This window comes from Equus asinus, chromosome 2, assembly GCF_041296235.1.
Source record: "Equus asinus isolate D_3611 breed Donkey chromosome 2, EquAss-T2T_v2, whole genome shotgun sequence".
NCBI lineage: Eukaryota > Metazoa > Chordata > Mammalia > Perissodactyla > Equidae > Equus > Equus asinus.
Genome location: NC_091791.1, coordinates 80521962 through 80548393, shown reverse-complemented (window position 1 = coordinate 80548393; position 26432 = coordinate 80521962). Strand labels below are relative to the sequence as shown.

Genomic DNA, 26432 nt, shown 5'->3' with positions numbered 1-26432 from the left:
GTATATAAATGCTGATAGAATTAGAAGCGAGGAGACACTGGCCAATTAGAGAGGAGCTAAATGGGTGGATTTTGGCTTAATGGTCTCGGTCATTCAAAGTCAGCACAAAAGGAGACATTTCTGACAATCTTAGGCATGCTCCATAGGTTATGCAAAATTGCTGATTTACCCCTGAATTCCAATTTCTTATCCTGTATCTGGTTTTCAATATTACAACTGTAGAGTGTAAACTATTTTAAAAAATTTAAAATAAGCTTGTAACCTCAATATCTGTGCTGAATGATGCAATTATTAAGCATAAGAGAATTACTAATCAAGTTACTTCTGTATTTGGAATATGGTTTAAAGTTTTTAAAGAGATCAAAATTTTTTTTGAGACAAAGTTTCAGAGTATCTCAAAGAAAAAGAAATAACTAAACAAGCTTGTTTGTAACCTGGGAGGGAGAGGGAGGTGGGAATAAACTTTGGAACGTGTTGCCCATCTAGAACTAAAACTCAGGCTAAGAGAGAAGAATGATTCATTCATTCCTTCAACAGATATGTATTGAGCAGCTACCATGTTCCATGCACTATTCTAAACTGTTCCAATGGATATAGATCAGTGAACAAAATAGACAAACATCTCTGCTCTCATGGGGTGTAGATTCTAATGGGAAGAGTAAACAATAGATAGAAGTAAATTGTACCCTGTGTCAAAATATAAATATTATAGAAAAAAAAATCAATATGCAAAGACAGATTGGGAATGCAGAGGGAAGGGGGTTGGATAGTCTTCGGGGACGAGTTGCAGTTTTATATAGGGTTGTCAGAGTGGATTTGACCTTCAGAGAAGATAAATTAAATAGGGACTTGAAAGAGGTGAAGAAGTTATACAGATTTGGGGGAAGAATGTTCTAAGCAGCACACATGTGATAAGTGGGGAGTGTGGCTTGATATATGTGAGGATCCAGGAAGCCAGTGAGGTTGCAGCTGAGTGAGTAACAAGGAGGCCGGGGGGTGGGTGGGGACTCAGGAGCCAAGTCATGAGGACACTGGGAGCCATTTTAAGAAATTTGATAAGTGCTTTGGAGTCAGACAGAATTACTTTCAAAACTTGATTCTGCTGTTTACTATTTACATGATATAAGGACTTTTAAAATTATTTAATTCTCTTCAACTTCTTTTTTTCTCATTTTAAATTGGTAAAATGTAATATCTACTTTTCAGAGTTGTTCTAAAGATTAAATGAGATAATCTTTGTGCCTTGCTCATAACTATTCACATGGTTGTTGTTATTCTTATTATTATTGCTAATATGACTAGAATTAATTAAGTTAACATTAAAGCTCCTAGTTCAGAGATGGTATATATTCTAGGTAACTTGAGATTATAGAAGACCTGGCAAGTCTTCTGACTTCTGTGTGTGTAAAGGAGAAAAATAAGTCATGAAAAACGTAAAAAGACTCTGTCTGTGAATAAATAAATATCTACTTATACTTCTTTAAATCAGCCTCAATAATTTAATCTAAAGCTAAAAGGATGTAAATTACAGTTTTATAAGGAACATGGTCTAAGAGGATATTAAATATTGGGAATTTTATTTTAGAAACAAATAAAGTTATTGATATCAGCTGTATTTTTTTCATTTACTCAACAAAAACGGAAAGTCAAATACTTTTTTTTTATCAGTTTTAAGATACATGTTTGCTATATTTCACTATCTGTGAGATTAGGAATGATTTCATAATCCTAAAGTTGATGAAAGATGGCTGTGCCACACCCTGGGAATACTAAGATGAATAGGCTCAGCCTATGCCTGCAGATTTTTACTGTACAGTGGAAAGGCTTATCACTCAGGAAATAGTAAAAGAAATATCTTAGAAATATAATTCTGACAACACAATAGAGAATGCATCAGAGAGTGGGGAGTTTGAAGGGGGAAAGACAAATTCCTTAGAAGGGTATTGTAGACATCCCACAAAGCAAAACTTAAACATTAAATATCTGAATTAGAGAAAAGAATGGAACTGGAAGGAAGTGAATGTATCCCATAGATATTTTTGAAGTAGAAGGGAAAGAATTCTGTGATTAACCGGTATGTGATAGTGCATGAAGAGGAGTAATCAAAGATGATTGCCCTGGGTCTGGACTGGGCTACCAGGCGGGTGGTTATGTTAGATGAGGTAGCAAACACAGCAGTTCTGGGGTAAGGCAAGAAGAGAATAATGAATTTGATTTTAGTTGTGATGTTAGGCAGAATTATGGCTCCCAAAAATGATTCCTCAATCAGTGAAATCTGTGAGAATGTTGCTTTACTTGGGCTTTGCCAGTGTGATTAAGTTTGCCAGTGTGATCAAGGGTAAAGACCTTGAGATGAGGGAGATTACACTGAATTATTGGTGTGCCCAATGTAATCACAGGGATCTTTCAAAGTGGAATAACTTTTCTGGCTGCAGACAAGGGAGACGTGACTACAGAAGAATGGTTAGAGGGCTGCAATGTTGCCAGCTTTGAAGACGGAAGAAAGGAGCCATGAGCCAAGAAATGTGGGTGACCTTTACAAGCTGGGAAAGACAGGGAAAAGACCCTTCCATAAAACTTCTAGAAAGGAACACAGCCCTCCTGACCTTGATTTTAGCCCACTGAGACCTGTGTCAGACTTCTCACAGCCTTGTGATATTTTAAGCCACTAAATTTGTGGTGACCTCTTATAGCAATAGAAAATTAATATAGATGTGGAATCCCAAAGGGAGATGGTAACGAATAGTTGAAAACGTAAGCCTAGAGCACAGGAGCAATGTTAGGCTAGACAGATTGATTTGTGGTTTATTAAAAAATGGTCAATAAGTTAGATATTTAAAATAGATATGGACACCTAGAGAAAGCATTTAGAATAAAGAAAGAAACTACTGAAGAGTGGACCCAGAAAACCACAAATATTTAAAGGTAATTTATGGAAGAGGAGCCAAAGAAAGAATCTGAGGAAAAGAGGTCAGAGTGTTTGAGCAGCGCCGGGGGTGGAGAGTGGTTTCATGGCATTCATGAAATGAGCGGAATGGTGACTGGTGGTTAGTAGCGTCAAATCTAGAAGGGCCAGTGGTGGCTGGAAACAGGACTGAATTTAGCAACTTGGAAACTGATAACGTTTGAGAAGACAGTTATAGTAGATTAGTGAGGAAAGAAATATATTGTAATATGTTGAGGACATAAGAAGTGACAGTGAGAGAGAAGTAAGTCTATAGTCAGACAGCCTGAGTTGGAATCCTGCCTGCTCAGATGTTTAGCTCTGTGACCTTGAGTGAGTCACTTAAGCTCTTTAAGTCTCAATTTCCTTTCAGGAATAGTTAAAGGAGAAAAAAAAATGTGATTTTATTACCCATTCCACTATTAAATGGTACTGGGCAGTGGAGAAGGTACAGAAGCCAGGGTTCAGTAAAAACTGACCAGTCAATTCAGTATAGCCCATGACCTGTTACTAATAAGAGCATATGATCGCCTCCCTTTTGTTTTACAAGCATGGATATAAGCTATATTGTACGTTGTATTTTAGTCTTTTGTTTATTCATGCCCAACAAGAGAATATATGCAATTATGAAATATGTCTAGATATAATTTTAGATTTATAATCATGAACCAGAGCTCATTTCTATGATACACGTTCACATAATACGTCATTGGGTGGAAGGAGGTAGGAGCTCAGGACAGTAAGTGAAACCTTCTTACAGTTGATGAGAAAATAGGTTTCATTTTAAAAATGCCATCATTTAAAAATTAAGTCTTCTGGTTATTGAGGATATCTTTGTAAATCATCTAATGTGATGGACTTTCAAAATTAAAAAATTTGTTTTATTTTATCTTAACATTTGGCCCATAAAGACATTTGTAGGGGCCAGCCCGGTGGTGCAGCGGTTAAGTACCCACGTTCCGCTTCTCGGTGACCCGGGGTTCACCAGTTCAGATCCCGGGTGCAGACATGGCACTGCTTGGTGTGCCATGCTGTGGTAGGCATCCCACGTATAAAGTAGAGGAAGGTGGGCATGGATGTTAGCTCAGGGCCAGTGTTCCTCAGCGAAAAGAGGAGGATTGGCAGCAGTTAGCTCAGGGCTAATCTTCCTCAAAAAAAAAAAAAAAGACATTTGTAAGCATTGCCCTTTTTGATTACTGTTTGCATGAGGAAGAGTAAATTTCATTGCAGCCAATTAGAATTTGTAAGAAGCTCAAGGATACAATGATCCTTTGACTAAGGTAATATTTCAGAATCTTGGATTCATTGCACAATTAGTTGAATTCTGATTATTAGCCTTTGGCAATTCCTAAGATACTGGGATGTATTATTCAATCATGAATAATTGTCAGACTTCCAATATAATTTTACTTGCTAGACACATTTGCAAAATCAGTTTCTTTAGATACTTGCCAGTTTTATCTGAGGAAACGTTACGTTTGGAAGTTTGTTAGCCTTATATTTCTAAAGTATCTCATAAGTCTCTCTGCACTAGGGGTTTTTAATGAGACACTATTTTTTCTCATAAATTATCTAGGTTTCTGTAGATGCTGCCCATGGTTATAGCCCCCGAGCCATTGACATGAGCAATGTCACGCTATCCAGAGATCTGCATGTAAGTACTATTAACTTTTAAAAATATTCTGCAAATTTCATTTTTAAAAAGCATACTGTAACCCTTTCCTGCATGTATTTGCAGCATGAATTTCTTGAATTTGGTGATCATATAAAGGGTCCATGGAAATTTATAGATACTATACCCCAACTTTTTAATGCTATGAAACTTGATATAACTTTTTCTAGACTGTTTCCTCTAGATAACACATTTTCTTTAAAGATAATATCCATTAAAAAAATCCTAATATAATAATTAAATAGCTATGTGTGAGAAGAGAGTAAATCTGTAATTAGTAATGCTCTGTTCAAGGATCACCTTAATTACTTATTAAAGAATATGTATTTTAAGTTGTTTCTCCAGGGAAACTGATGACAGTTTGCTTGCTCCATCCACAGCTTTTTCTATTCTCCTTTGTCAGTAAGGAATGTACTTTGAAATGGCTGATTTGAGTGAAAGATAAAATTTGTTGCCATGGAACATAAGTTAACAGGTCGATATAATGATCAAACAATGATATTGGCATTGTTAGTACTAGTCCAACAGAAATAAGTATATAAAGATAAAATCTATGTATTGTTAAATTGTTTGGCTTGCCCTTTGTCCTTGCTCCTGTATGAATGTATTAAAATGACATAGTAAACTTGAAAATCAAAAGTGAGAAGAATCTTAGAGACAATCATGCCAAAATCCAAAAGGCCACAGAAAGGTTGATTTGGCTCGTCCAAGGTCTCCTGTCCAAGGCCTCTCACCTGGTATGGGCAGACGTTGATCTAGGCTGTCCATCCAATGTTCTTTGCATTCAGTGTTCAATAAAGTTTAGATCTCCTTTTAAAGCTTTGGAAATTAAAATAAGAACTTGTAAATACATCTTTTTTTTTTGGTTAAAGTTCGTAACTTATTGCATTAATGAAACATGTCTTTAAACATTATAAGTAACAGTGGCCATTCCCATCAAATCACCGCTGCTGTTTCCTACTGCATCATTTCGCAGATCATTGGAATTCTCTGGGATTCAGATTCCGAATGAGATAGTTACGTTTGCTTATCTTTTAGATGTATTTTAGCACCAACACGCTATGATTTATTAATTGAAAGTATGTTTTGATATTACATGTTAGAAAGCAAAGTCATCCTTTTCTACTCATGTTATAACTCAGTTACTAAATATTTCTTTCATTTAAGGCTATGGCAGAAATGATGGCTGAAAACTACCATAATATATGGGCAAAGAAAAAGAAACTGGAACTGGAGTCCAAAGGTAACATTTTCTAAAATTCCTCATGAAAAAAGAAATCGGCGGTTGATTGCATGAATATGTGATCTTTTAGCACAAGATCTCATTATATATTTATTTTATTGGAATGGTTCAAATATACCTGTAATGTTTTAAGTGGAAATTCTGTAATTTCCCGACCACTAGTGTATATGTCTTTGTGTCTCAAAGTTTCTGTGGCTCTCTTTCGCCCATTTAATCATGTAGATATCTATACTCCTCATCCTAATACCTGAGGTGTTCTGTTAATTACTTGGCCCTCCCTCACTGACTTCCATCCCCAACTTAAATATGTCTGTCTCCTCCCATTCTGTTTCCCTTCCCAGCCTCTCTGTTTTGTTTAGTCCAGTTATGTTAATGTCTCTTACTTGCTTTTGCTTGCTCTTTGCTGTCTTTTTAAAATACTAAAATGACCTAATATTCTTAGTCATTTCTCAAATCTTTTCTTAACTTATTTGCATAAATATTTTCTTAACACTTGAATGCATCACACACTGATGATCTCTTTCACTGTTATTTATTCAACATTACACTATACGCATATTGTTTATAATGTGTGTGTATGCTTGTTTTAGTTACTTCCTATGTGAGTTTCTTTCCCCCAGTGAGAATATAATTGTTTCAAGTTTAGGGCCACAACTTCTGTTACTTTTCTAATCCAGTTTTGGGCACCAAGAAACTACTTTTTGTTTGTTGTTATAGGCAAGAATATAGAGAGAGATAATTTTGAAGGGTGGGGCTATTTCATGGTGATAGGAATAGTTGTGATATTGAAGGATGGCACCAGGTACCAAACGCTTAGAAACACAGTAACACAAATTAGAAATGGTCGTAGAAACGAGCAGAGAGGAGTCCATATGCCAAAATTGCTTATTCCAAAATTTGGCTCAGAGCTAGGCCTGTTTTTCTAGAAACATTCCATAAATCTTCGTTAAAGGAATGATTAGTTGCTTGGCTGACTTACGAATGGATGGCTGGCTGGCTGAGCCACAGAACCCCAAGTTTTGCTTAGTGAAATTCTTAAAGGGATGTTGTCCACGTGACCAGTAAATAAAATCACTATTTGTTACACAAGCAGATTACGTGAAAAAAATCTATTCCTCTTTTTCAAAGTATGTTTCACTCACTACGGTTTGGTTAAAATTAATAGTAATAAGTTGCTATCTTATTACTGCTCTTCTAAATAAGTATGCTACAAAATCATCATTGTTCTTTAATTTCTGGGCCAGCCATTACACATCTCTATAGAGCGTGCTTTCTTTAAAGCACACTGCTCATAAATGAGACATCCATACCTCTGCATCCAGCTTGTATTGGTCCAAATTCATGTTGTGTGGTTGGAAGACAAGCATCGTTGCAGTGGTCTAAATGACGAGATAGAAAAATTAGCCCACCAACTCTTCAATCGTTCTGCTCATTCCACACAGGCTTCTCTTTTTAAAGGAGAAAGTCGTTATTAAGGACCAAAACAGCAAACCAATAGGAAAGGTATTGAAATATACAGCACTAGATCTTAGCTTTTATGTTATTGAGACTAATGAAGCAGGAATGAGTTTTGGAGAGAAGATAGACTAGAGACTGTGAACAATTTTAGGAAGGAAAATACATGTGTGTTTTCTTAAATTTGTTCTCTCTCCCGGAGACTTCAACAGCCAACTTGTGTCCTGACAACTCTGCTTCCACTGCTGAGAAGATCTGGGTGGGAATGCGGGAGGTGCCTTTCACCCACCCTATGCCTTGGTGCCTGTCGGGTGTGCATGTGCGTGCGTGTGTGTGTGTAAGAGAGAGAGAGAGCGAATGAGAGAGAAAAAGCTGGAGAGAAGCATAGGAAGTCAGGAATAAGAAGAGAACTTGAAATAGCTGTTTAGTCAATCAGACACCGAGACACCTAAAAAGAGCCAGTGCGGAAGCTGCACAATTTAGTTACCACCCCATCTTTTATCATTGCTGCTTCTGTGTGCGGAAGATTAATCTGCTTTAGAAAAATCTGAGGAAAATTTCCTCTTTTGCTCGCCCAGGTTGTCTGTTCCTCAGTGCCCTCTCAATCTGCTTTAAGAATCTAGGAGAGTTTGGGGGGAAATCAGGCAGCATAAGGAGTATATCATTAATAGAAATAAAAGAGTGAAAGTCCAAAAAATATTATTAGTGCTCCCAAATTAGTGAAAAACATAAAGAACTAGCATTCTTTTTTAGTTTCCTTTCCCCACTACCACTTCAAGTATTTGAGGCTGTGATGATCCATCACCAAGCCAAGGACAGCTCTGGTGTCAAGCAGTTTTGACACTTCAGCGTGAATGAGCTCATGAGCCAGTGCTCCATGTTTGAAGCAGTGTCCTAGGAATTACTGCATTTTCTTTTGCTTCTCACATCCTTCCACACTTTCTTTCCCTCCCTTCCACACATTCATATTATAAATGGGCAGGATGCAGGTTGGAAGAACAAGGTAGCCACACTGCTGTTAAGCGGCGCAGCAAGGACATAACTTCTAGTCTGCTGGCTGACTTTGAAATACCTGCCTTATCTAGTTCAGAACAGTTTTAGAGTCAGAGAGTAGTTTATGTTCTTAGGATTTTTAAAGTATAAACGTTATTCTCTCTCTCTACCCACTTTCCCCAGAGAAATGAGTAACCTATTAGTATCTGACTCCAAAATCATTGTGGATTTCAAATTAAGTTGCCAAATTAGTATAACTATCTAGAAATAAAGGACTAATGCAATAGTGGAGTTCAAAATATGTAATGATCGCAGGACGATTAAATTAGGTGTTTGATTTACAATTTTTTTCATAAAATATCCTAAGTTACATCTTTGATTATGCAAGAAGTCAAATTTATTCCCAGTGCACTTAGTAACATATTCAGTGTCCTTGCTTTTCACAAAATTGTCTTCTGACAATTGTGTTATCCTTGGTACTGTTAGCATCATACTATAAAATAACTGATGGCACCTTAATAGGTTTAGTATTTGTTAGCTTGGTAGCTCTTGACTCTCCCTTTGCATTTATGAATGTAGAGTGTCACCTAATGGTCATGAGATTCCGTGTGTGACTGCATTTCTGTCGATGGCACTCTCAGTAAAGCCAGCTTACGGAAAGCACGCACGGCATTTTCTCCTTTCCTTTGTTTCTATGTGGGGCAAATTCGACAGTTATGCTTGTTTTAGTAGCTCCTGGCTAAACTACACTGGACACTGATTTAATAGGCTCTATGTTGTCACCATAATTCAAAGAAAATGTTTATTTTCAATTATTTTATTCTGGAATTCCCTTAACAGTTATGTTTCACAAACTATATTCCCATTCCCATAAGTGTTTTGTAAAATTTAGATTTGGGGCAGACCATGCTGTTCATTTTGCCTGCTGCTTTAATAGCATATTTTGTACCCAATTTTTCCATCTGGAATTACCAGTGCATTTTTTGAAATTTTTATGTTTTACAAAAATTTTTACAAAATTTATAGTTTTATGAATGTTTTTCTCATTATTATTTTTTTAATTTGAATAGTTCCTAGAATTTTTAAATCTAAAGGAATGCTTTTAGTATTTCTTACCAGAATAGGTATACTAGAAACCTAGACTCGTGAAAATTATTAATCATATCAAGTATGTATTTACTCTTATTAGATATTTAGGAGACATCAACTTATAACTTAGCAATCTAAGCATGGGTTTTGTGTATTTAGAAATATGTAACTATAAAGTACTTTCTGATCTAAGAGGCATAATAAAAATTCCAGATTTAAGGCATTTTTTTTCTTCTCTCTGTGGAGTAGAAAATGAAGTATAGCTCTTGAAATATACTTTATATTTATAATTTTATAATTTTACTAGATCCAACTGTGCACGTTTTAGTGCATATTTACACTCTCTACATTCTGAGTTCCTGTGAATTTGCAGAGGAGAACACAGCTTCTTCTCCCCCCTTGTGTCATCACTAGCACGTGTTATCGACACTTCATATTACAAATGCCTGTATGTTCATGTGTTAATTGCCTCTTAGAAGGCATATGCACAGTCTTTCTTTGAACAGCTTTCCTAAATTAACTGGAACATTAAAGGCACTAGATAAGGAAGAGTCTTATATGAGTCCTAAATACTCTATCTATAATTAGAGGATACCAGAAGTTCTGTAGTGTGGTCCTCTTGTACATGCCACTGTATCTCATTTTAGATTATTTTCTAATTACTGTGCTGTGTTCTCGTCTTGACATTCTCTTAGGAGGTGGAAACCATCCCCTGCTGGTACCCTATGATACACTGACAGCCAAAGAGAAAGCCAAGGATAGGGAAAAAGCACAGGACATCCTCAAGTTCTTGCAGATCAACGGATATGTTGTATCCAGGTAAAAATATCTACTTCAATTACACATTCTTATTACAAGATTGAATCTTTAAATATCCCTATCAGACTTAATGCTGAAAATGAATTCAACGATCTGTTTCAACCTTAGAGCTGCTATTTAGCATGTTCAGAATACACACATCAGAAGTATTAATGCCCTTAGCTATTTGCACATAACTGAGTTCCTTTTGCTACTTACATTAAATCCCCATCCGTCATTTAGGCAAAATCTCTAAGCAAAACTGACACCTTTTCTTTTAAGGGCAACATTTTGTTGCATAGTAATGGAGTTATTTACTATAGTTTTATATCAGATGCAAAGTATTCCTTATCAATTAAATCTCAATTTTGCCTTTAGCTACAAGAATATTAGATAACCTTCCAAATTTATATATACATAATATATATAAAGTTTTGTTAACAAAATTTTGCCTTCTAATAATCTTTCTAGATATTGGTCTCCATAGTTTATTTTTGCTGTTCTAGAGGATTCAAGGACCTGGAATTGGACACCCCTTCTATTGAGAAACGATTTGCCTATAGTTTCCTTCAGCAACTCATTCGTTATGTGGATGAAGCCCATCAGTATATCCTGGAGTTTGGTAGGTAGCATCGTCCTAATACTACAGCCCAGTTTTTGTTATTCTTAACATTTACAACATCAAGGTATAGAACAGCATAGACTACTGGGCTCTTTATGGTTTGTACCTGATGGTATAAACACTTGCTATCCATCCTAGTACTAGCTAGAGTGTGACAGTCAATAGGCAAACACAGTTCTCAGGGATGGGTAAATTTTGAGATCGTAAAAAAACATCTAACATATAATTCTTTTCTCCTTATAATGTTTATTGGCATTGATTTTTCATTTTGAGAGATACATTGGATGGACATCAAAATTTAAGGTACAGTTAAATCTTTCCTTATGAAATTAATTGCTCTGATATTAAAAAAGCTAAAACTCAGTGGATTCTCAGAATTTCTAGACAATGTAAAGGCCTTGAGTTTAGCCTTTTTAGGGACACACGTTTATACTAGAGTATCTGCAATGCAGAATACTTTATTATCTTCTTCGAGTAAAATCAAAGACTTCCTCCCTATCTAGCCCAGTGCCACCTAAGTACAAAAAGAACTTATTTTAAATCGTAGATTCAGAACAGATCATCAAGACGGCGTCCTCTCACTTCTATTATTTTGTGATCATCCTCAGCACTGGCGAATTAAAACTGAAATTGTTAATAGTCACCTTTATGTCAGATCACCTTCAGCCATTGGTTGGTATTAAGATAGAAGGAAGTAGAGTTTGGTTCCTTTTGAAAAACAGTGTGCTTTTCTGGTGATTATCACTTTTATTTTCTTTTCCACTCTTCAGATTTTGTTTCTCGTTGTGTTTTTGTTTTTTAATCCTCATTCTCTCTATTTTCAACACCTGTCCTCAGGGCCCACAGTCCTAGATCCCTTAGCAATACATCATCCACAGACCCCTCCTCATCAGCCAATGGCTCCTTTTGCTGCTGTTTTTTTAGGACTTATACTCAGTTTGGGGTACGGTATCAGATTAAAATTCATAGGCATTCAAGTTCTTATATTTTCTTGTTCCTAGCTTCCTGTGTCCCAACCAGCTGAGCGTCGGTTCTCTTAAGAAACTCCCTCTCTTTCAACCTGCCTCTTTATCTACAGTTCAAATGCTCTATTTTTGCTCTCTTCCTAACCATGTTTTTCAAAGGCCAATTATGCAAGCTAATTTATAATATGTAATCTCTTTGTAACTCATACAACAAAATTTTTTAGAAATATGATTTATGAGTCATCCAAATTAGTCTGAATTAGTGAAATTTGACCAAAGAACAAAAATGAGGCCATGGAGTATTTTTGAAGCTTTTATGCACAAAGTTAAATATTAGAATTTCTGATCCACATTGGAAAGTATCCGATATGAGTCACAACTGTGGGACCAGTCTTCTTTTTGGCAAGTGAGAGGAGAAGAGGGAAGGAAAGAGTAATCATTTGGAGAAGGGAACAAGAAAATTGTGTTTTGCTTGTTTTTGCCTTTGCATGGATAGCAGAAAAAGCATTTTGGAGGGTCAAATGTGTTTAGGCTTTATTCACATTATATTCAAGTTTCTGAATAAACCACCTATGGCAGTGTTTGTGTACGGGGCATGGTGGGAATCTTGCTGCAGGGCAAATTTATAGGGTAGAGGGTCTTATAGACAGAATGCCGGGGAGAAAGTAAGGCTAGATTAATGCACAGCCCAACAAAATGAGGTTTTTTACAGCTGCTGGTGTTACAAGTAGCTTTTTCAGATGGCTGTGGCAAATTTTGTGCAAGAACTCTGTTAAAGCAGCAGGTAGAGCTGAGATTGCGCACATCATTTATTTTGGTTTTCATCTTTCATTGTTACTACAAATAGAACTTCTATAATGCCTTCTCCTTTTATCCTTCACTGTATTGCTTTCACGATATGTCTCTAATATATTCATTCTTAGACATAGGCTAATGGTGATAGTAAGAAGATGCGTTTGCCTTTTTTCTAAGTTTTGTATTATATCATAGATCATATTCTCTCCAAATCTTGTTCATATTTTGCACTTAAGCGTTTTTATCAAAATGTATAATGAAAGGAAAGATATTTCCTATTTTAATTCCCCAAAATATTAGCAGATTTAGCTATGTGCAAAATTCTGTCTTGACTTAATTTATATGAGAAAACCCTTTATATGGATTCTGCCATTTTGTATAATATGCTTGAGAGAGATTTAGTGCTAAAGTGATACAAAAAATGAAATTTGAAAGTGTTCAAAAACCATCATTTTCTTTTACTTATTCATGGGAAGAGCATTCTTCTGATATTACAAAATATTACCCTAAATTCTCTAAAAATTACTCTGAAATTATGTCTAAGAGTTGATAATATATATCTCAAATTGTTTTCATTTCTATTTGCAAAAGAACTTTTTCAAGCAAAAGTGAGTTTGATTCTTATAAAATACGGAAACTCTTGCTTACAAATTTTACTAAAACTTTATATCAATTCTGAAATTTTTGGCTATCCAGTATGTTCTACACATCTTCTTGGTTATTATAGTTCATTATTACCTCTTTTACATGCCAGAAACCTCCTCCCATATTCATGAAGGAGGCAAGAAACGCCACCTTCTAAGGTAAATGCATTAGGTCAATCAGTTCTTAACCTTGAAATCATTTTCTAAACCGTGGGGAAAACTTGGGCCTTTTTGCTTTGCTGTGGAAATTAACTTTTGACAACAGTGAACTTCTTTATTCTCCAGCAGAAGGTCAATTTTCCAACCTAATGTTACAGTGGTGATCTTCCCCCTCATCATAGGCGCTGGCTTCCTGCAATTTTTTTCATTGGTTTGTTGATATTGGAATCTTTAATTTTTAGTCACTCCAAGAAATGGCTATCTTTATTAGGAGCCAGGGTTAAAACCTAACCAATTATGTGTACTCAGCTTACACTCACTTTCCTCACCCCAGTGAGCTTCTTTCTCAGTGAAAGGAGATGTGGGATTTTTACTTTCTTCTATGCCCAGTTTTCCTCCTACATGCCAATAAGATCTCAAAGCTACCCTAGTGTGTTTGTGCTCATTACCACGTGTATGGACTCTCCTCAATAGCTTTTTATTTGGACTTGGGTATTTTTTAAAATCCTTTTTTTTTTTTTTTTTTTTACTATACTGCCAAAGTTAGCCTTTATGTTTTTGGTTGGCTTTTTATGTTCAATTTAGTGGTATGACATGTTTAGCAATATGTTCTAAACTTTCCGTTTTGGGTGAATATCTTGTAATGTTTGAAATGCAACATGTACCTAAAAACTCTTCCTGTCTACAGATGGTGGCAGCAGAAGCAAAGGAGAACATTTCCCTTATGAACAAGAAATCAAGTTCTTTGCTAAAGTACAGTATACAATCCATCTTGTTTTTGCTTCAATATGTCTGTTTACGAAATATATTCTTTAGATCTTTGCCTCTTTTCAGAATGCACTTGTCTACAAATGTGAGTTCTACTACAAGTAAATATTCTGTGGCATGAAAATAAATGCATGAATCATATGGGGTAAACTTGCTCCCAGCATACGTGGTCGTGTTTTAACTCGCTCTGCTCTCCCTACCATATTTCTCAAGTGACTTCATTCTATTTGAAGTCTGAGTCAAAGTTCTCTTTTTTTTGGCTTTATCATATGATGTAGGAGAAAAATATCTATTTCTTAACATTTGAATGTTGTTGTGACTTAAAATTTTTAAATGGACATTTCTTTTTTGAAGAGGAAAATATTAGTTACTTTATAAATGGGCGCATTATTAGAAGCTTTACTATAGAATCTTTATTGTGGGACCTCAGTCCTACTTGTTTTACAGATGAGGAAGCTGAGGCTGAGAGAAGATAAATACTTCATCTATAGAGTATATCCCATTATTATTATTCATTTCATTTAATAAGAATTTATCAAGAACTTTATATATGCCTGGAACATTCATGACTTCCTTTCAGCCAATAAGGGAAGGAGACGAGGAGTTACAAAGTCGCCATCGTGGGCTCATTCACTCACTTGGTTTGGACTCTGTGCCTTGTCTGTGTCAGGCATGGGGGTTCCCTGGCACAAAGGCAGTATGCCCTTGGGAAACTTTCCTGTTTACAGTATGTTGCAGTTGACCTGAAGGCCTAATGATTTCTGTCAATTTACTTTCAAATACTTGCATTTGGTGGTTACTATAGATCATTTGCAAAATGGCATGTTACTTTGATTGATTAATATTTAGCTTGTATTACAAGTTTTTGGAATTGTGCCTATTACTACAAGGGGAGATTTCTCTTGTCTTTCTATTCAATATAGCGTTCAAAATCTGTATCAATTATCTGAAGTTTGTCTTGGGCTTCACGTTGCTAGTTATCTGTTCTGCTAGGATATAATCCCCCTTGATAGCCAATTATCAAAAATGCTGTAATTATGGCCTCTAATCATTCATTTAAAATACATTCTTGCATTACATTGCCTACGTACTCAACACTCCTAGTGATCTTGTTTGCAGATGCTTAATGAGGCTTAACTTAGCTACTAAGTCTATGATTCATTCATTTACTTATTTATTGACTACCTATTGTGTGTCAATCGCTAAGTTCAGGCAATGTTACAACTTTCTAGGAAAATCACTAAGAACTTGCATATTCCTATTATATATAAATATGTAAGACCACATTGTAGGAAAAAGATGTAGTTAGGCTGACTTGAGACTAAATATTGGTAATGCCAATTATTATTACTTTTTTCATTGATTTATTCAACAAGTATTTATCTAGTGCTTGCTATAGACCCAACAAAGTCCTAAGCACCGGTGAGTCCATGGTAGACAGAATAGAGCAAGTAGTTTTCATAGAGGCCAGGAGAGGGCTCTAACAGGAAACAAAACCAGAAATGTTTCTCAGTTTTGTGTATCTCATAGGCTCTTAGGGAGAGAGACTAATCAAAAATTACACATATAAAATGTAAAATTGCAAATGATGTTCTAAGAGCAGAGAATATGGGGTTTTTTTTTGAGTTGAGGAGGTCAGCAAAGGCTTATCTGATGAAGTGCCACTGAGCTGAGGTCTACAGGAGAAGTGGAGTGAATAGGTTATGGGATGTAGGAAGAACATTTCAGACAGAAGGAATGGCATGTGCAAAGCCTTGTGGAGTGAGTGGACAGGGTGAGGAGGAGGAATTGGCTAAAGGCTAGCAGGATTAGCATACAGAAATGGAAGGTGGCCTTTAAGAGGGGCCAGATAAGAACATTGTGGAGGTAGCTAAATGGCAAAGTGAGTAAGTCACTCACTTTCTACATCTCAATTGCATACCTATAAAGCAGGGGTGATGGCACCTACCGTACAGAGTAGTTACCAGGATGAGTGAGATGATGGGATGTCAGTTGCGATCCTCACACACAGTAGAGAGTCCATCAGAGGTAGTCATTGATTATTTTTGAACCTATTGGGCACTGAACTACGTTATATGAAAATATTAAGAATATTTTTTTGGTAAAATATTGAAAGTAATTTCACACTGTTGAAAATTTGGTGTTTCCCCATAATTACATCCACACACACACACGCACAGAGGGACTGGAGATGGCAGAGTGAGATTTCAGAGAGGCATACTCGGAAATGGTGCTGACTGACGTGGCTGTGGATGTCGGGGGACCTGTTGCATGTAGACAGAACTCTGGCTGCTCCGAAGCCTCAGGACTCATTCATCCCCTAAAAGATTCCACTGTGTAGATCTGTTTTCTTTTCCTTTCTTTCAGGTCGTTCTTCCTTTAATTGATCAATATTTCAAAAACCATCGTTTATACTTCTTATCTGCAGCAAGCAGACCTCTCTGTTCTGGAGGACACGCATCAAACAAAGAGAAAGAGATGGTGACTAGGTAAACAGCTATAAACAAATAACGACTGTGATTGAAGTATATTTGCATTTGAGAAAGAGCATCTCAGGACCCGGAAGGGGGAGCATGCACAGAGGGCCCCCCCATCTTCCCTGGCCCCATCCTCTGGGAATCAAACACCATGAGGAGGAGGGATTCTGCGAGTTAATACACGTGTACTAGATGTTGAGTTTTCTTATATTTTGCTGCTAAATATAATGCTGAGTGGAAGGAATACAATATCCAATACAGAACCCACAAGGAGAGGCTGGAGATGCATCATTGCATTAATATTTTTGATAAATGGTGCTTTTAACAGTAGTTTCTTTAAAATTTCAAGTCTAATTTTTTGCCAGCCTTTATTTTCAGGAGGGTAAAATCCCACTTACAGAAATTATAACTTAAATTAAAAAAATAATAATGACCAATCTTGAGAAAAAATAAAATAAAAATATATAGTTTCTGAAGATTTCCCCTTACACCCCTCGAGCCGGCATCTTAACGATGCTTTCTCATTTCTGTTTGAACCCAAGTATTCTTCATAGATTTATCTGTGATTATTCTGGCAATCTCAAGTCTCCTTCCTTAAAATTCTGCCAGAACTTAGTATAAATGAGAATCGATTACTGAGCAGTCTTACTTCTGTATTATTACATTGTTCAAGAGTTCACACCAAGCTTTTAAATTGTATCTGAAAAAAATTTCCATAAAAGTGAATAACATGTATAAAATAGGATACAGGCTTTCCTTGACTTTAATGATATGCTGAATGTCAATGCAGTATCAGCCTGTTGGATAGAGTGAGATGAGATTGAATACAGACTGTTTCCAGAGGGTAAGGAAGAAATAAGATTCCTTCATTGAGAATGGGGCCTTGCATGGAATTTTAAGCTCATCTCTTTATTCAGATTTATTGTCTGTTTTACCAGCTAGTCAGCCAGTCATGCAATGTAGGATTGCAACAGCTTTAAAATGTCCCCAAACTTCTTCAAATAATAATCTTCCTGGGAAGTTGATAAAACGGATGTAGTTAAAATAACAGAGATTCCGGCCCAGTGACATGCTTTGTTTCTGCAAACTTTTACCTGAAGATGATAATGAAGGACCGCCTTCCAAGATAGGAGTCTCTTCCTTTGGCATGGCCTTCCTCCGCCTTCTCTGGGAGAGAGAGCAGCCCATCCCTCCTCATTTCACAAGGGCACTCCTCTGCTTCAGTGGCCCAGCGGGCCCCTGTGAACTGAGTACACACAGCTAGAAAACATCAAGCCACCAAGTTATCATTAAACATCATGGAACCAAGGCTACTGCAGAGTCTCCTAGTCCTGCCTGGGTCCAATGAGCCTTTTGTGACAGACACTTTGTTCCCAGAGGGTGGTGTTAATGTTGATGTTACTAATTACATAAACCAAGAGAAAATGCAATCAGAGAATGTAGGAAAAAGTATGAAGAAATTCATTGAAATTCTTCTTTTCCCCCTCTCCTGTATTGTACTTTGTTATCTCCATTCAATTTTGAGTCTTACTCTAAGAACTATTCACTGACCACAAAAGTGACTCATTTTCCTTCACTGACTGTGTCCCTCATAGACTAAATGAGAAGAACATCACTGACCTGTGCTAGCCTCAGTTGATGGAGTTTTGGGGGCTTAGACTTACTCCCTCTACAAACACTGCACAAGCATATTTTTAATGATTTCGTCTTCAATTTTTCTTCACCTGGAAAGAGGGTTGGTAAATTTTACTTCTCCCATTAGCATTGCAAAAAATAAAAATATCTGTCACTTAAAATTCCAACACATAGGAATGAGACGCATTATAGTAGAAGTAATTTATTTCATCACAATACTTTAGTGCCAAACATAGGTAGAATTTAACCTCAAAGAGAAAAATTCAGGGATCAAAAAATGAATCATGTAATGATAAATAAATTATGTACATACAAAATGCTTGTCAGTCATTAAAATTATCATGGATACAAATATATAACTTAGGAAAATGATCCTTTAAAAAAATAAAATATATGGCCTAATAGTATTGATCCAGGTTTTTAGAAAACCTAAATTTGTTTGTATAGAAAAATACTGAGAGGGAATAAACTTAATTTTAATGGTTGTTTCCTTTGAGTAGTGAATTGCAGATTTTTTCTTATTATTTTTATGTATTTTCCAAGTTTTTAAAATGAAAAAAATCATATTTTATAATCATAAAAATGTGCTTTAAAACAACCAACATAATCATTACACTATCAAAAACCAACTAAATAATTTGTTTGACATGTTGAGATGGAATCACTGAAATTTATAAATGTCTGATTTCTTACCATTTCAGTTAAATATAACTTCAGTGAATAAAATAAATAAAAACTGGCCCTGCTACTATGAATAAACAAGCATACCTTCATACACATGATGGACACTGCAATGCTAGTGTTAATTTGTTTTTAACAGTTGTGTGTAGCAGTAGTTGTGTGGGTGGAAGTTAACTTCTCCACAATTAAAAACAGGTTGTTTCCATTAGCTGTTTAGATACTTCCTGGCACTAGAAATTATGCATTGAGCATTTACTGTGTCTAAAGTCAGTACTATCATGTCTACAAAGAAGAGTAAGACGTGGTCGCTGCACTCCAAGTGTACCTGGCAGTAGCTAAGTATGAGAGTATAAATATAGTTCTGACAGAAGAAAAGCAAGCAGTGCTGTGGGATTCAAAGTAAAGTAAGACCACATTGGATGGGTATGGATGAGCTAGAGATTTATGGAAGTCATGACATTCCAAATTGGTCTTAAAGAATATGTAGTTGAGAGACTAACAAAGGCGAATATTTTCTAGATGTAGATAGCAGAAAGTATAGAAGCTGGTAATTTAGGGGAAATGTAGGTTATGTAGATTTGTTATGGAATATTGTAGTTTATATTAACTTCCAGAATAAGGTATCTTCTTTCTTTCTACTTTTTAATTTTATTAATTATTATTATTTTTTACTTAATTAGCTGTAAGAACCCGTTGAAACTTTTAAATAGGAGAATGATCAGACTGTCCTTTAAGGACACTCTGGCAGCAAAACTGGGCTTGATAAGAGTAGGATTGTTATAGACTATGGCAGGCATTAGGAGGCTATGGCAGCAATGCAGGCTGTCCTGACAGAAGTACTGCCTCAAATAGCTGGTGCTACCCAGGAGTTTGTTCAGCAGATATTTCTGAATGCCTGCCGTGTACAAGATGCTGTCCTAGGTCTGAGGCTAAACACAGACGTTCAAAACACAGTTCCTAACTTAACGAACTTAGAAGTACATCTGAGTAGACACATACGTAGAGAGTTAACCATATGATAAGCTGTGGTGAGTGTAAATGGAGACGTGTAAAGTGCTAGGTGGGAAGATTGAGGAGATGTAAATGTGGAGAGGGGCTGGAAGGCAGAAACATGGAAGAGAGAAAATCACCATGCCTTGGCAATGAGTAGTATGGCAAGTGGAAAGAAAGAGGCCAACACAGTACTGAAGACTCAGTACTGAGTGGTTGGAACAACATTGTGTCACTAGCAAAAGCAAGAAATTTCAGAAGGACTAGTTTTGAGAAGAAGAGGTTAAATTTAGTTAGGTATTTATTGAAGTATAAGTACTAGCAGGCCATCCAGCTGGAGATGTCCAGGAGAAAGTTGGAAATAAGTGTTTGGTGTCGTGGAGAGATAGGGCAAGAAACGACATATTTGGGGATTATCTCTATCCGTGTAATTCTTGAAGCTCTGAAAGTAGATGAAACTAAGGAGAGTGGAGAGAGAAGCAAAAAGGTCTGAATACCAAAATTTGGAGAATTATTATGTTTGGAGGGTTTTCAGAAGTGGGTTTTTGAAGAACATAGAGAATGATTAATTAAAGAGGAAGGGGGGAAATATCGCTGTAAAACAGAATCCAGAGTGTCACAGATTTAAGTAGTCAGTGATGCCAGCAACCATGGAGAGCTCTCCAGGATGAACAGGTATTGAGAACTTCAAGGGAGTGTTTCCGTCGAGCAGTAGATGGAAAGCAAAAGTACAGGGCACTGAGTGAATGCCCAGGCAGTGTAGATACATTATATATTCTTAAGAGTGTTAGTAATGAAGGGCTATAGAGAAAGGGGATAACATTATCGTGGAAACTACTTTTAGAGAGACTACGAAGCCTGTATTAGTCAAACCTCATAGGCTATACAGAAACTATACACTGAAAGAGAATGGCACAGGAGGAGAAAGAGATATAATATGTGTTTTTGGAAGATCTACCATTCTATATATATTTCTCTCTGGTGGCACGTCTGTTACTAATTAGGAACAGCTAAGGTTAGGAAGCAGCTAATATTGTAAGAAGCCATTTTTCTCTGACAGATTCTCAGACATTAAATGTAATCCAATGTAATGGGACACAGAGTAATTGTTATCGATTGTAGCAAAACATCCTAGATCTGGATTAATTGGGTTAAAACATAATCCTCGCATTATAAATTGAGCAACAGCTCATAATGTTTCACCCTGGTTCCTAGAGAGTATCAGTTGGTAAGAGGTGAAGATATCACTAAAAATTGATTGGAATACGGGGATCTAAAATGTGTCCAATGTACCACTCTCTTTAGATGGAGACAGATCCTGGTTGAGTTGACATACATAAAGCTTGGTGGATGAGGGTACCTGGAGAAAGTTGCTCTTGTTTTGTCTTTTTTTGTTTAAATTATAGCACAGATATAAATAATGCAGCTCAGGGGGCTAATATCTAGTCTTATGTCTAATATCTACTTAAATAGATCGTTGTTTTAAAAACTTTTAGCACTAATAAGAGATTTCCCAAGACCTCAGATTCACTTAGACATTTGTGGATGAATGGTTTCTTGGAAAAGCTATGCAATGCCCAACATAATGAATTTTCATCAATATATTATTCCCTGTTGTTACTGAAGTGAGATATGATGGGTGAAACTTACTATAAAAGAGATCAACATCACAAGTTTGATTCTCTCTGTCTCCTTTCTCTCATTCTGCCATGAGCTTTTGCCTTCGTTTTATTCCATGGCATAGTCTGTGTCCCCAATCCTGGTGAGTGTACGTCTGTACACTGCTGCAAGTGGGAGAGCTTTGTAAGAGAGGATGGGGCAATCTAGATGTAGCTGTTATCATTACAGTCATGCTTTGCTTAATGGCCGGGATATGTTCTGATAAATACGTCATTAGGCGATTTCATCATTGTGCAAACATCATAGAGTATACTTACAGAAACCTAGATAGTATAGCCTACTACCACCTAGGCTGTCTGGTACTAACCTTACAGGACCACCATTGTATATGTGGTTCGTCATTGACCAAAACATCGTTATGCAGTGCATGACCGTAATGGGAAAATCAAGCTTAGTGTGGATGGTGCTATACAAATGGATCTTCAAGTTTAGAGCTTTGGTAAGTTCTGGCTAAGCAGAGCCTCTGCTCTTTGAGAGCTCAGAACAGTGTCAGTAGATGTGAAAATACTGTCAGTTGTAATATGGGAAGTTAAGTGTCATGGTAGAGATTTGCAAATGGCCCCTTGGAGGGGACTACTTACAGCTTGGGTTGGGAGGGGTGAAAGGTGGGTGTTAGAAATGGCTTCATGTCCTGAGCCTGAGGGATGGGTAAAAGAGAGTATAGCATGCAAGTGAGTGGAGAATACTCCTGAAAAGAGGGACCTACAAGGAATCCAGCGAACTGAGGCCTGGCAACAAGACAGGACAATAGCAGGTATTGCCCAGGTTCTGGAGTCTGATCAAGAGTTAGTGCATACCAATGCTGTCATGCTGAATGCTGAATGCAGACCACTTAGTTGGAATCTCCCATTGCTGAGCTATAGGAAGGGCACAAAAACCCTGGCACTTGCTCCAGAGGAGATAATATGCTCAGTCCATGCATTAGCGTTCAGAGCCCTTTAAGTATCACATCTGTAACATTTTTCACTGAGTGATTATCAGTTCAAATTCTGTGTCTACTTCACTGTTTTCAAATTCACTGGATGCTTTGGTATATGTGTAAAGGGTGCGGTCAAGGTTGGGAAGAAGGAAAGTTTAAATGATAAAACATACTAAAATATAAAATTAAATTTTATGCCCAAAGTACCATACTTCCATTAAATAATGTCCATAACAAAAAAATTCTGGAATTTCTGCGGTACTTTTGGGCAGATAAAATTAAATTTTTTCCTTGTGGTTTTTCAGTAGCTATATTCTTGTGGGGTTCATATAGATTGCTTTTATATTAATTAGCTTTGCTTTCAAATTTTTTTTTTTTAGTTTCTTTACTTATAATATGTGCTTTTTTAACCATGTTTGTTAAAGATATGCACTCAAAGACTCTTTCTTTAATACCTTTACTCCACATTCTGCTCAGAGAATTGATTCTTTCTGCGTGACATCATGTTGCTTTTTCCGGCTCATATATCAGCTGTTTATTTTTCTTTTTTCTTCTTCTTTTTTTGTTTTGTTTTATTTTCCCCCTGTCTTTTCTACCTTCCCTCCCCCTCTCCCTTTTCTCTTTTGTTTTTCTTTTGTCTTCAGCCTATTCTGCAAACTTGGAGTTCTTGTCAGGCATAGGATTTCACTATTTGGTAAGGAGACCCTTGAAAAAATACTAGCATGGCCATCACTTGGTTTTCTTTGCCATTTTTGCACCGTGTTGTGTGCTGCTATGTTGCATGAATGCATGTTTGCATGGCTGCATGCATGGTCGTCGTAGGCCAAGGTAAGGTCTTCAAGGTTGTTTGTAAGTAGCATTATCTATGGTGAAATTGAAGGCTGTAACTTTTTCATACTCGCCCAAAGCACATTTTAAAATCAAAAGGTTATATTCTTAAAGAGCAACTGAATGGAAATGGCCATTCTGCCATATTTTATTTCAGAGAGGTAAAGCAAAACTGTGCCCTTGAATTTGTGTTTGGTTATCTCTTATAGATTAAATAATGAGCTGCTATAAATCAAAAATTTTTAACTGTACTTATATTTTTAATGCTCTTGACTACAGATTTGCATGTCGAATACATTGCAGACGTTGGAGCTTCACTGTAGAGACAGTGATGCCAAGGACTTGACTTGGCAAAAGTGACTTTTCTAGCACCTCTCAGCCCATAGTTAGTTTTCTTTGGTTTCTGAGAATTCACGTAGCTGAATTCACTGGCTTTCAGACGGCCATGCAGGGCAGTCACTCACTTTCCACAGATTGTCCTGGCTGTGGGGTTTTAGGACTCTATAGCAGCTGGCAGAATTTGTGTTGTACATTTCCCATATCTGCTTTTGTAAACTGCCAAGGCAAATTTTAGCCCCATGCTCTATAGATTTTGAGATACTGTTGGGGTAATTTCCTTAATAAAACATTTAGTATGTTGATAGAGATATTATAAGTTCAATTCAATTTCCAGGAAAAACTAAGGCTTAAGTCATTTCTATAAAAGCTACAGTGAATAAACTGAGGAATAGATATGTGTGTATGTGTGTATACACACACACAAGTAACTTTTAAGTTCTTTAAAGCATTAAATTTTTTTGAGAAATGATAGTTTATGGGTATAATTACTTAATGCTATATTTGGCTTCCAATATTGTTTATACCCAATATTTGCTGCTCTTAAATGTAGTTATTAAAAGTTGTATTTAATATAAATTGCCTATGTTTTTGCATTAATGCTTCAATTATCCAAAATTAATGGGGAAATTATCTTCAGAATAATTTCCAGTTGACTGACTTTTGTTTGACTTCCTTTAAAATAGAAAAATTTCTGTGAAAGTTGTTCAGACAGAATTTTCATGGACTCCTTAACCTTCTCATAACAGTGGCTTCAAATATTCTCCCTCTGTCTTCAGAGAATACTATCTAATTATATAGAGCTCTGATGTGAACCCCATTTCTCTTGCAGTTTTTGCATTCTTAATAATGAGCGTAATAATACTTTCTATGGTGCTATTTCTAACTTATTACATATCATAAATTCTTGGTTTCCTATGTTATGTCTCACTATGATTTTAATTTCCTTTTAAAAAAGATTTTGAGGTGGGCTGGCTCTGTGGCATAGTGGTTAAGTTCTGCACACTGCACTTTGGTAGCCCAAATTAGCAGGTTCAGTTCCAGGGCACAGACTTATACCACTCATCAGCCATGCTGAGGCAGTGACCCACATACAAAATAGAGGAAGATTGGCAAGATGTTAGCTCAACCAAAGTATAAAAAATAAAAAATTTTGAGGTATTCCATACATACAGCAAAGCACACAGATCTGAAGAAGAGCTTGATGCGATAGCCTGTTGAAATTTTATATGTATATACCTATTTGCTCAGGTCAAGACATAGAACATTTCCAGGATACCAGAAGCCTCTTGGTGCCATTTCCCAATTTATAACCCTCTGTAAGCAGCTATATGTAGACTTCCATTACCATGGATTAATTGTGTCTCTTCTTTAACCTTTTTTCCTTTTGACTACATTAAGGGTTGTAACTGAAGATGAATGCATAATATAACTCATCATACCTATCAGGGGAGAAGAACTGGACTTTAATATTCATTCCATCTCTATGTGATTCTAATATTCCATTTAGGCATTTTAAATCCCTAAGCCTTTAAAGACTGTTTTTTTTTTTAACAGGAATTTATTGGAGAGCTACTCTGTGTCTTTACCTCCAAAGTATATTTGTGTGCCTTCTTTATTTTATTCTAGTGTCTATTGTTATTATTGTTTCAAACTTTCTTTGACATTTGCCTGTAAATAATACAAATTTCAAGAGTCCTTTATTAATCAAACATAGTCTAATACAGACTTGTCAAGTTGTTAGAATCTTTAAGTCTTAGACGTGTCAACCTTACATGCTACAGTTATAACCTGGCTTTTGACACTAATATGGTGTCCTGGAGAGAGTAGTAGGCTTATGAATTGGAAAACCTAGGTGTAAGTCCTATATTTGTAACTAAACTAGCTAAATGATTTGAACTTCTGTTTTTTCATTTTTGAACTAGGTTAAAATAACTACTAATCTATTGCATGCGTGAAATCTAATGTGAGGTAATGATTGTTAAAGTCCTATGTAAACTGTAACCTTACAGCTTTTAAATCAAAGGTATTCCTAGTCTTATTTGTATAGCTTTTATTTAGATAAATCAAATTACCTACAAACTAAACTAGGGGACTTGGCTATTTAAAGTACATGCACAACGAAGCCTTTACAATCTACTCATTTCCAGACAAAGTAGAAGTGTTATAATCCAAAGATGTACATTTTGATGTATCACTTACGCCATTATGGGTTTTCCTAAAGAGAGAGACCTAATAGCATATACTCAGTGGTCCTTTGTACATAATCATATTAATCTCTTGTTTTTTCCATTCACCCTTTACGTGATATCATTTTTCTGTATTCTGGCGGACAATAAACTCATGATCAAAATGTTTTTCCTGTACTGATTTAGTTGCAAAAATTGTTTATAACCTAAACCAAGAATAAACTAAGACAGAATTGAAAGTTGAAGTTAACAAAGAAATACTTGGGCTTTTTGTCAATGAGCAAAGGTAAAGGTAGAAAGATACACATTAACCTTAACCAGGTCAGGAAGGTGAGACTGGAGACAAGAGGGGAGCACTTAAATAAACCAAGAGACGAAATACTCGTCCTGGCGGTGGTAATTGTAGTGAGCTGGGTTTGGTGAGTAATGGACTGTTTATTCCAAGTTGGCTGCCAAATTATAGTTATATCTCAAAACTTCATCTATAGTTGAAAGATATTTCTGATATATAAAGTGAGGATCCCCAAAACTTGGACTTCTATATTTGTGT

At 36.2% G+C, this 26432-nt stretch overlaps 1 protein-coding gene across 7 annotated transcripts in view; it reads left to right on the top strand.

Annotated features, from left to right (window-relative positions):
* RYR2 (ryanodine receptor 2) overlaps positions 1-26432 on the top strand; it is a 674743-nt gene that overhangs the window by 515156 nt on the left and 133155 nt on the right. For 6 of the 7 annotated variants that reach the window (XM_044758547.2, XM_070492181.1, XM_070492179.1 and 3 more), the window contains 7 exons: positions 4521-4598; positions 5784-5859; positions 10092-10215; positions 10701-10816; positions 14068-14132; positions 16515-16636; positions 23174-23223. In XM_044758547.2, the coding sequence (XP_044614482.1) occupies positions 4521-4598; positions 5784-5859; positions 10092-10215; positions 10701-10816; positions 14068-14132; positions 16515-16636; positions 23174-23223 (631 nt within the window). The remainder of the gene's footprint in view (positions 1-4520; positions 4599-5783; positions 5860-10091; positions 10216-10700; positions 10817-14067; positions 14133-16514; positions 16637-23173; positions 23224-26432) is intronic. The other variant, XM_070492185.1, reaches the window with a different exon arrangement.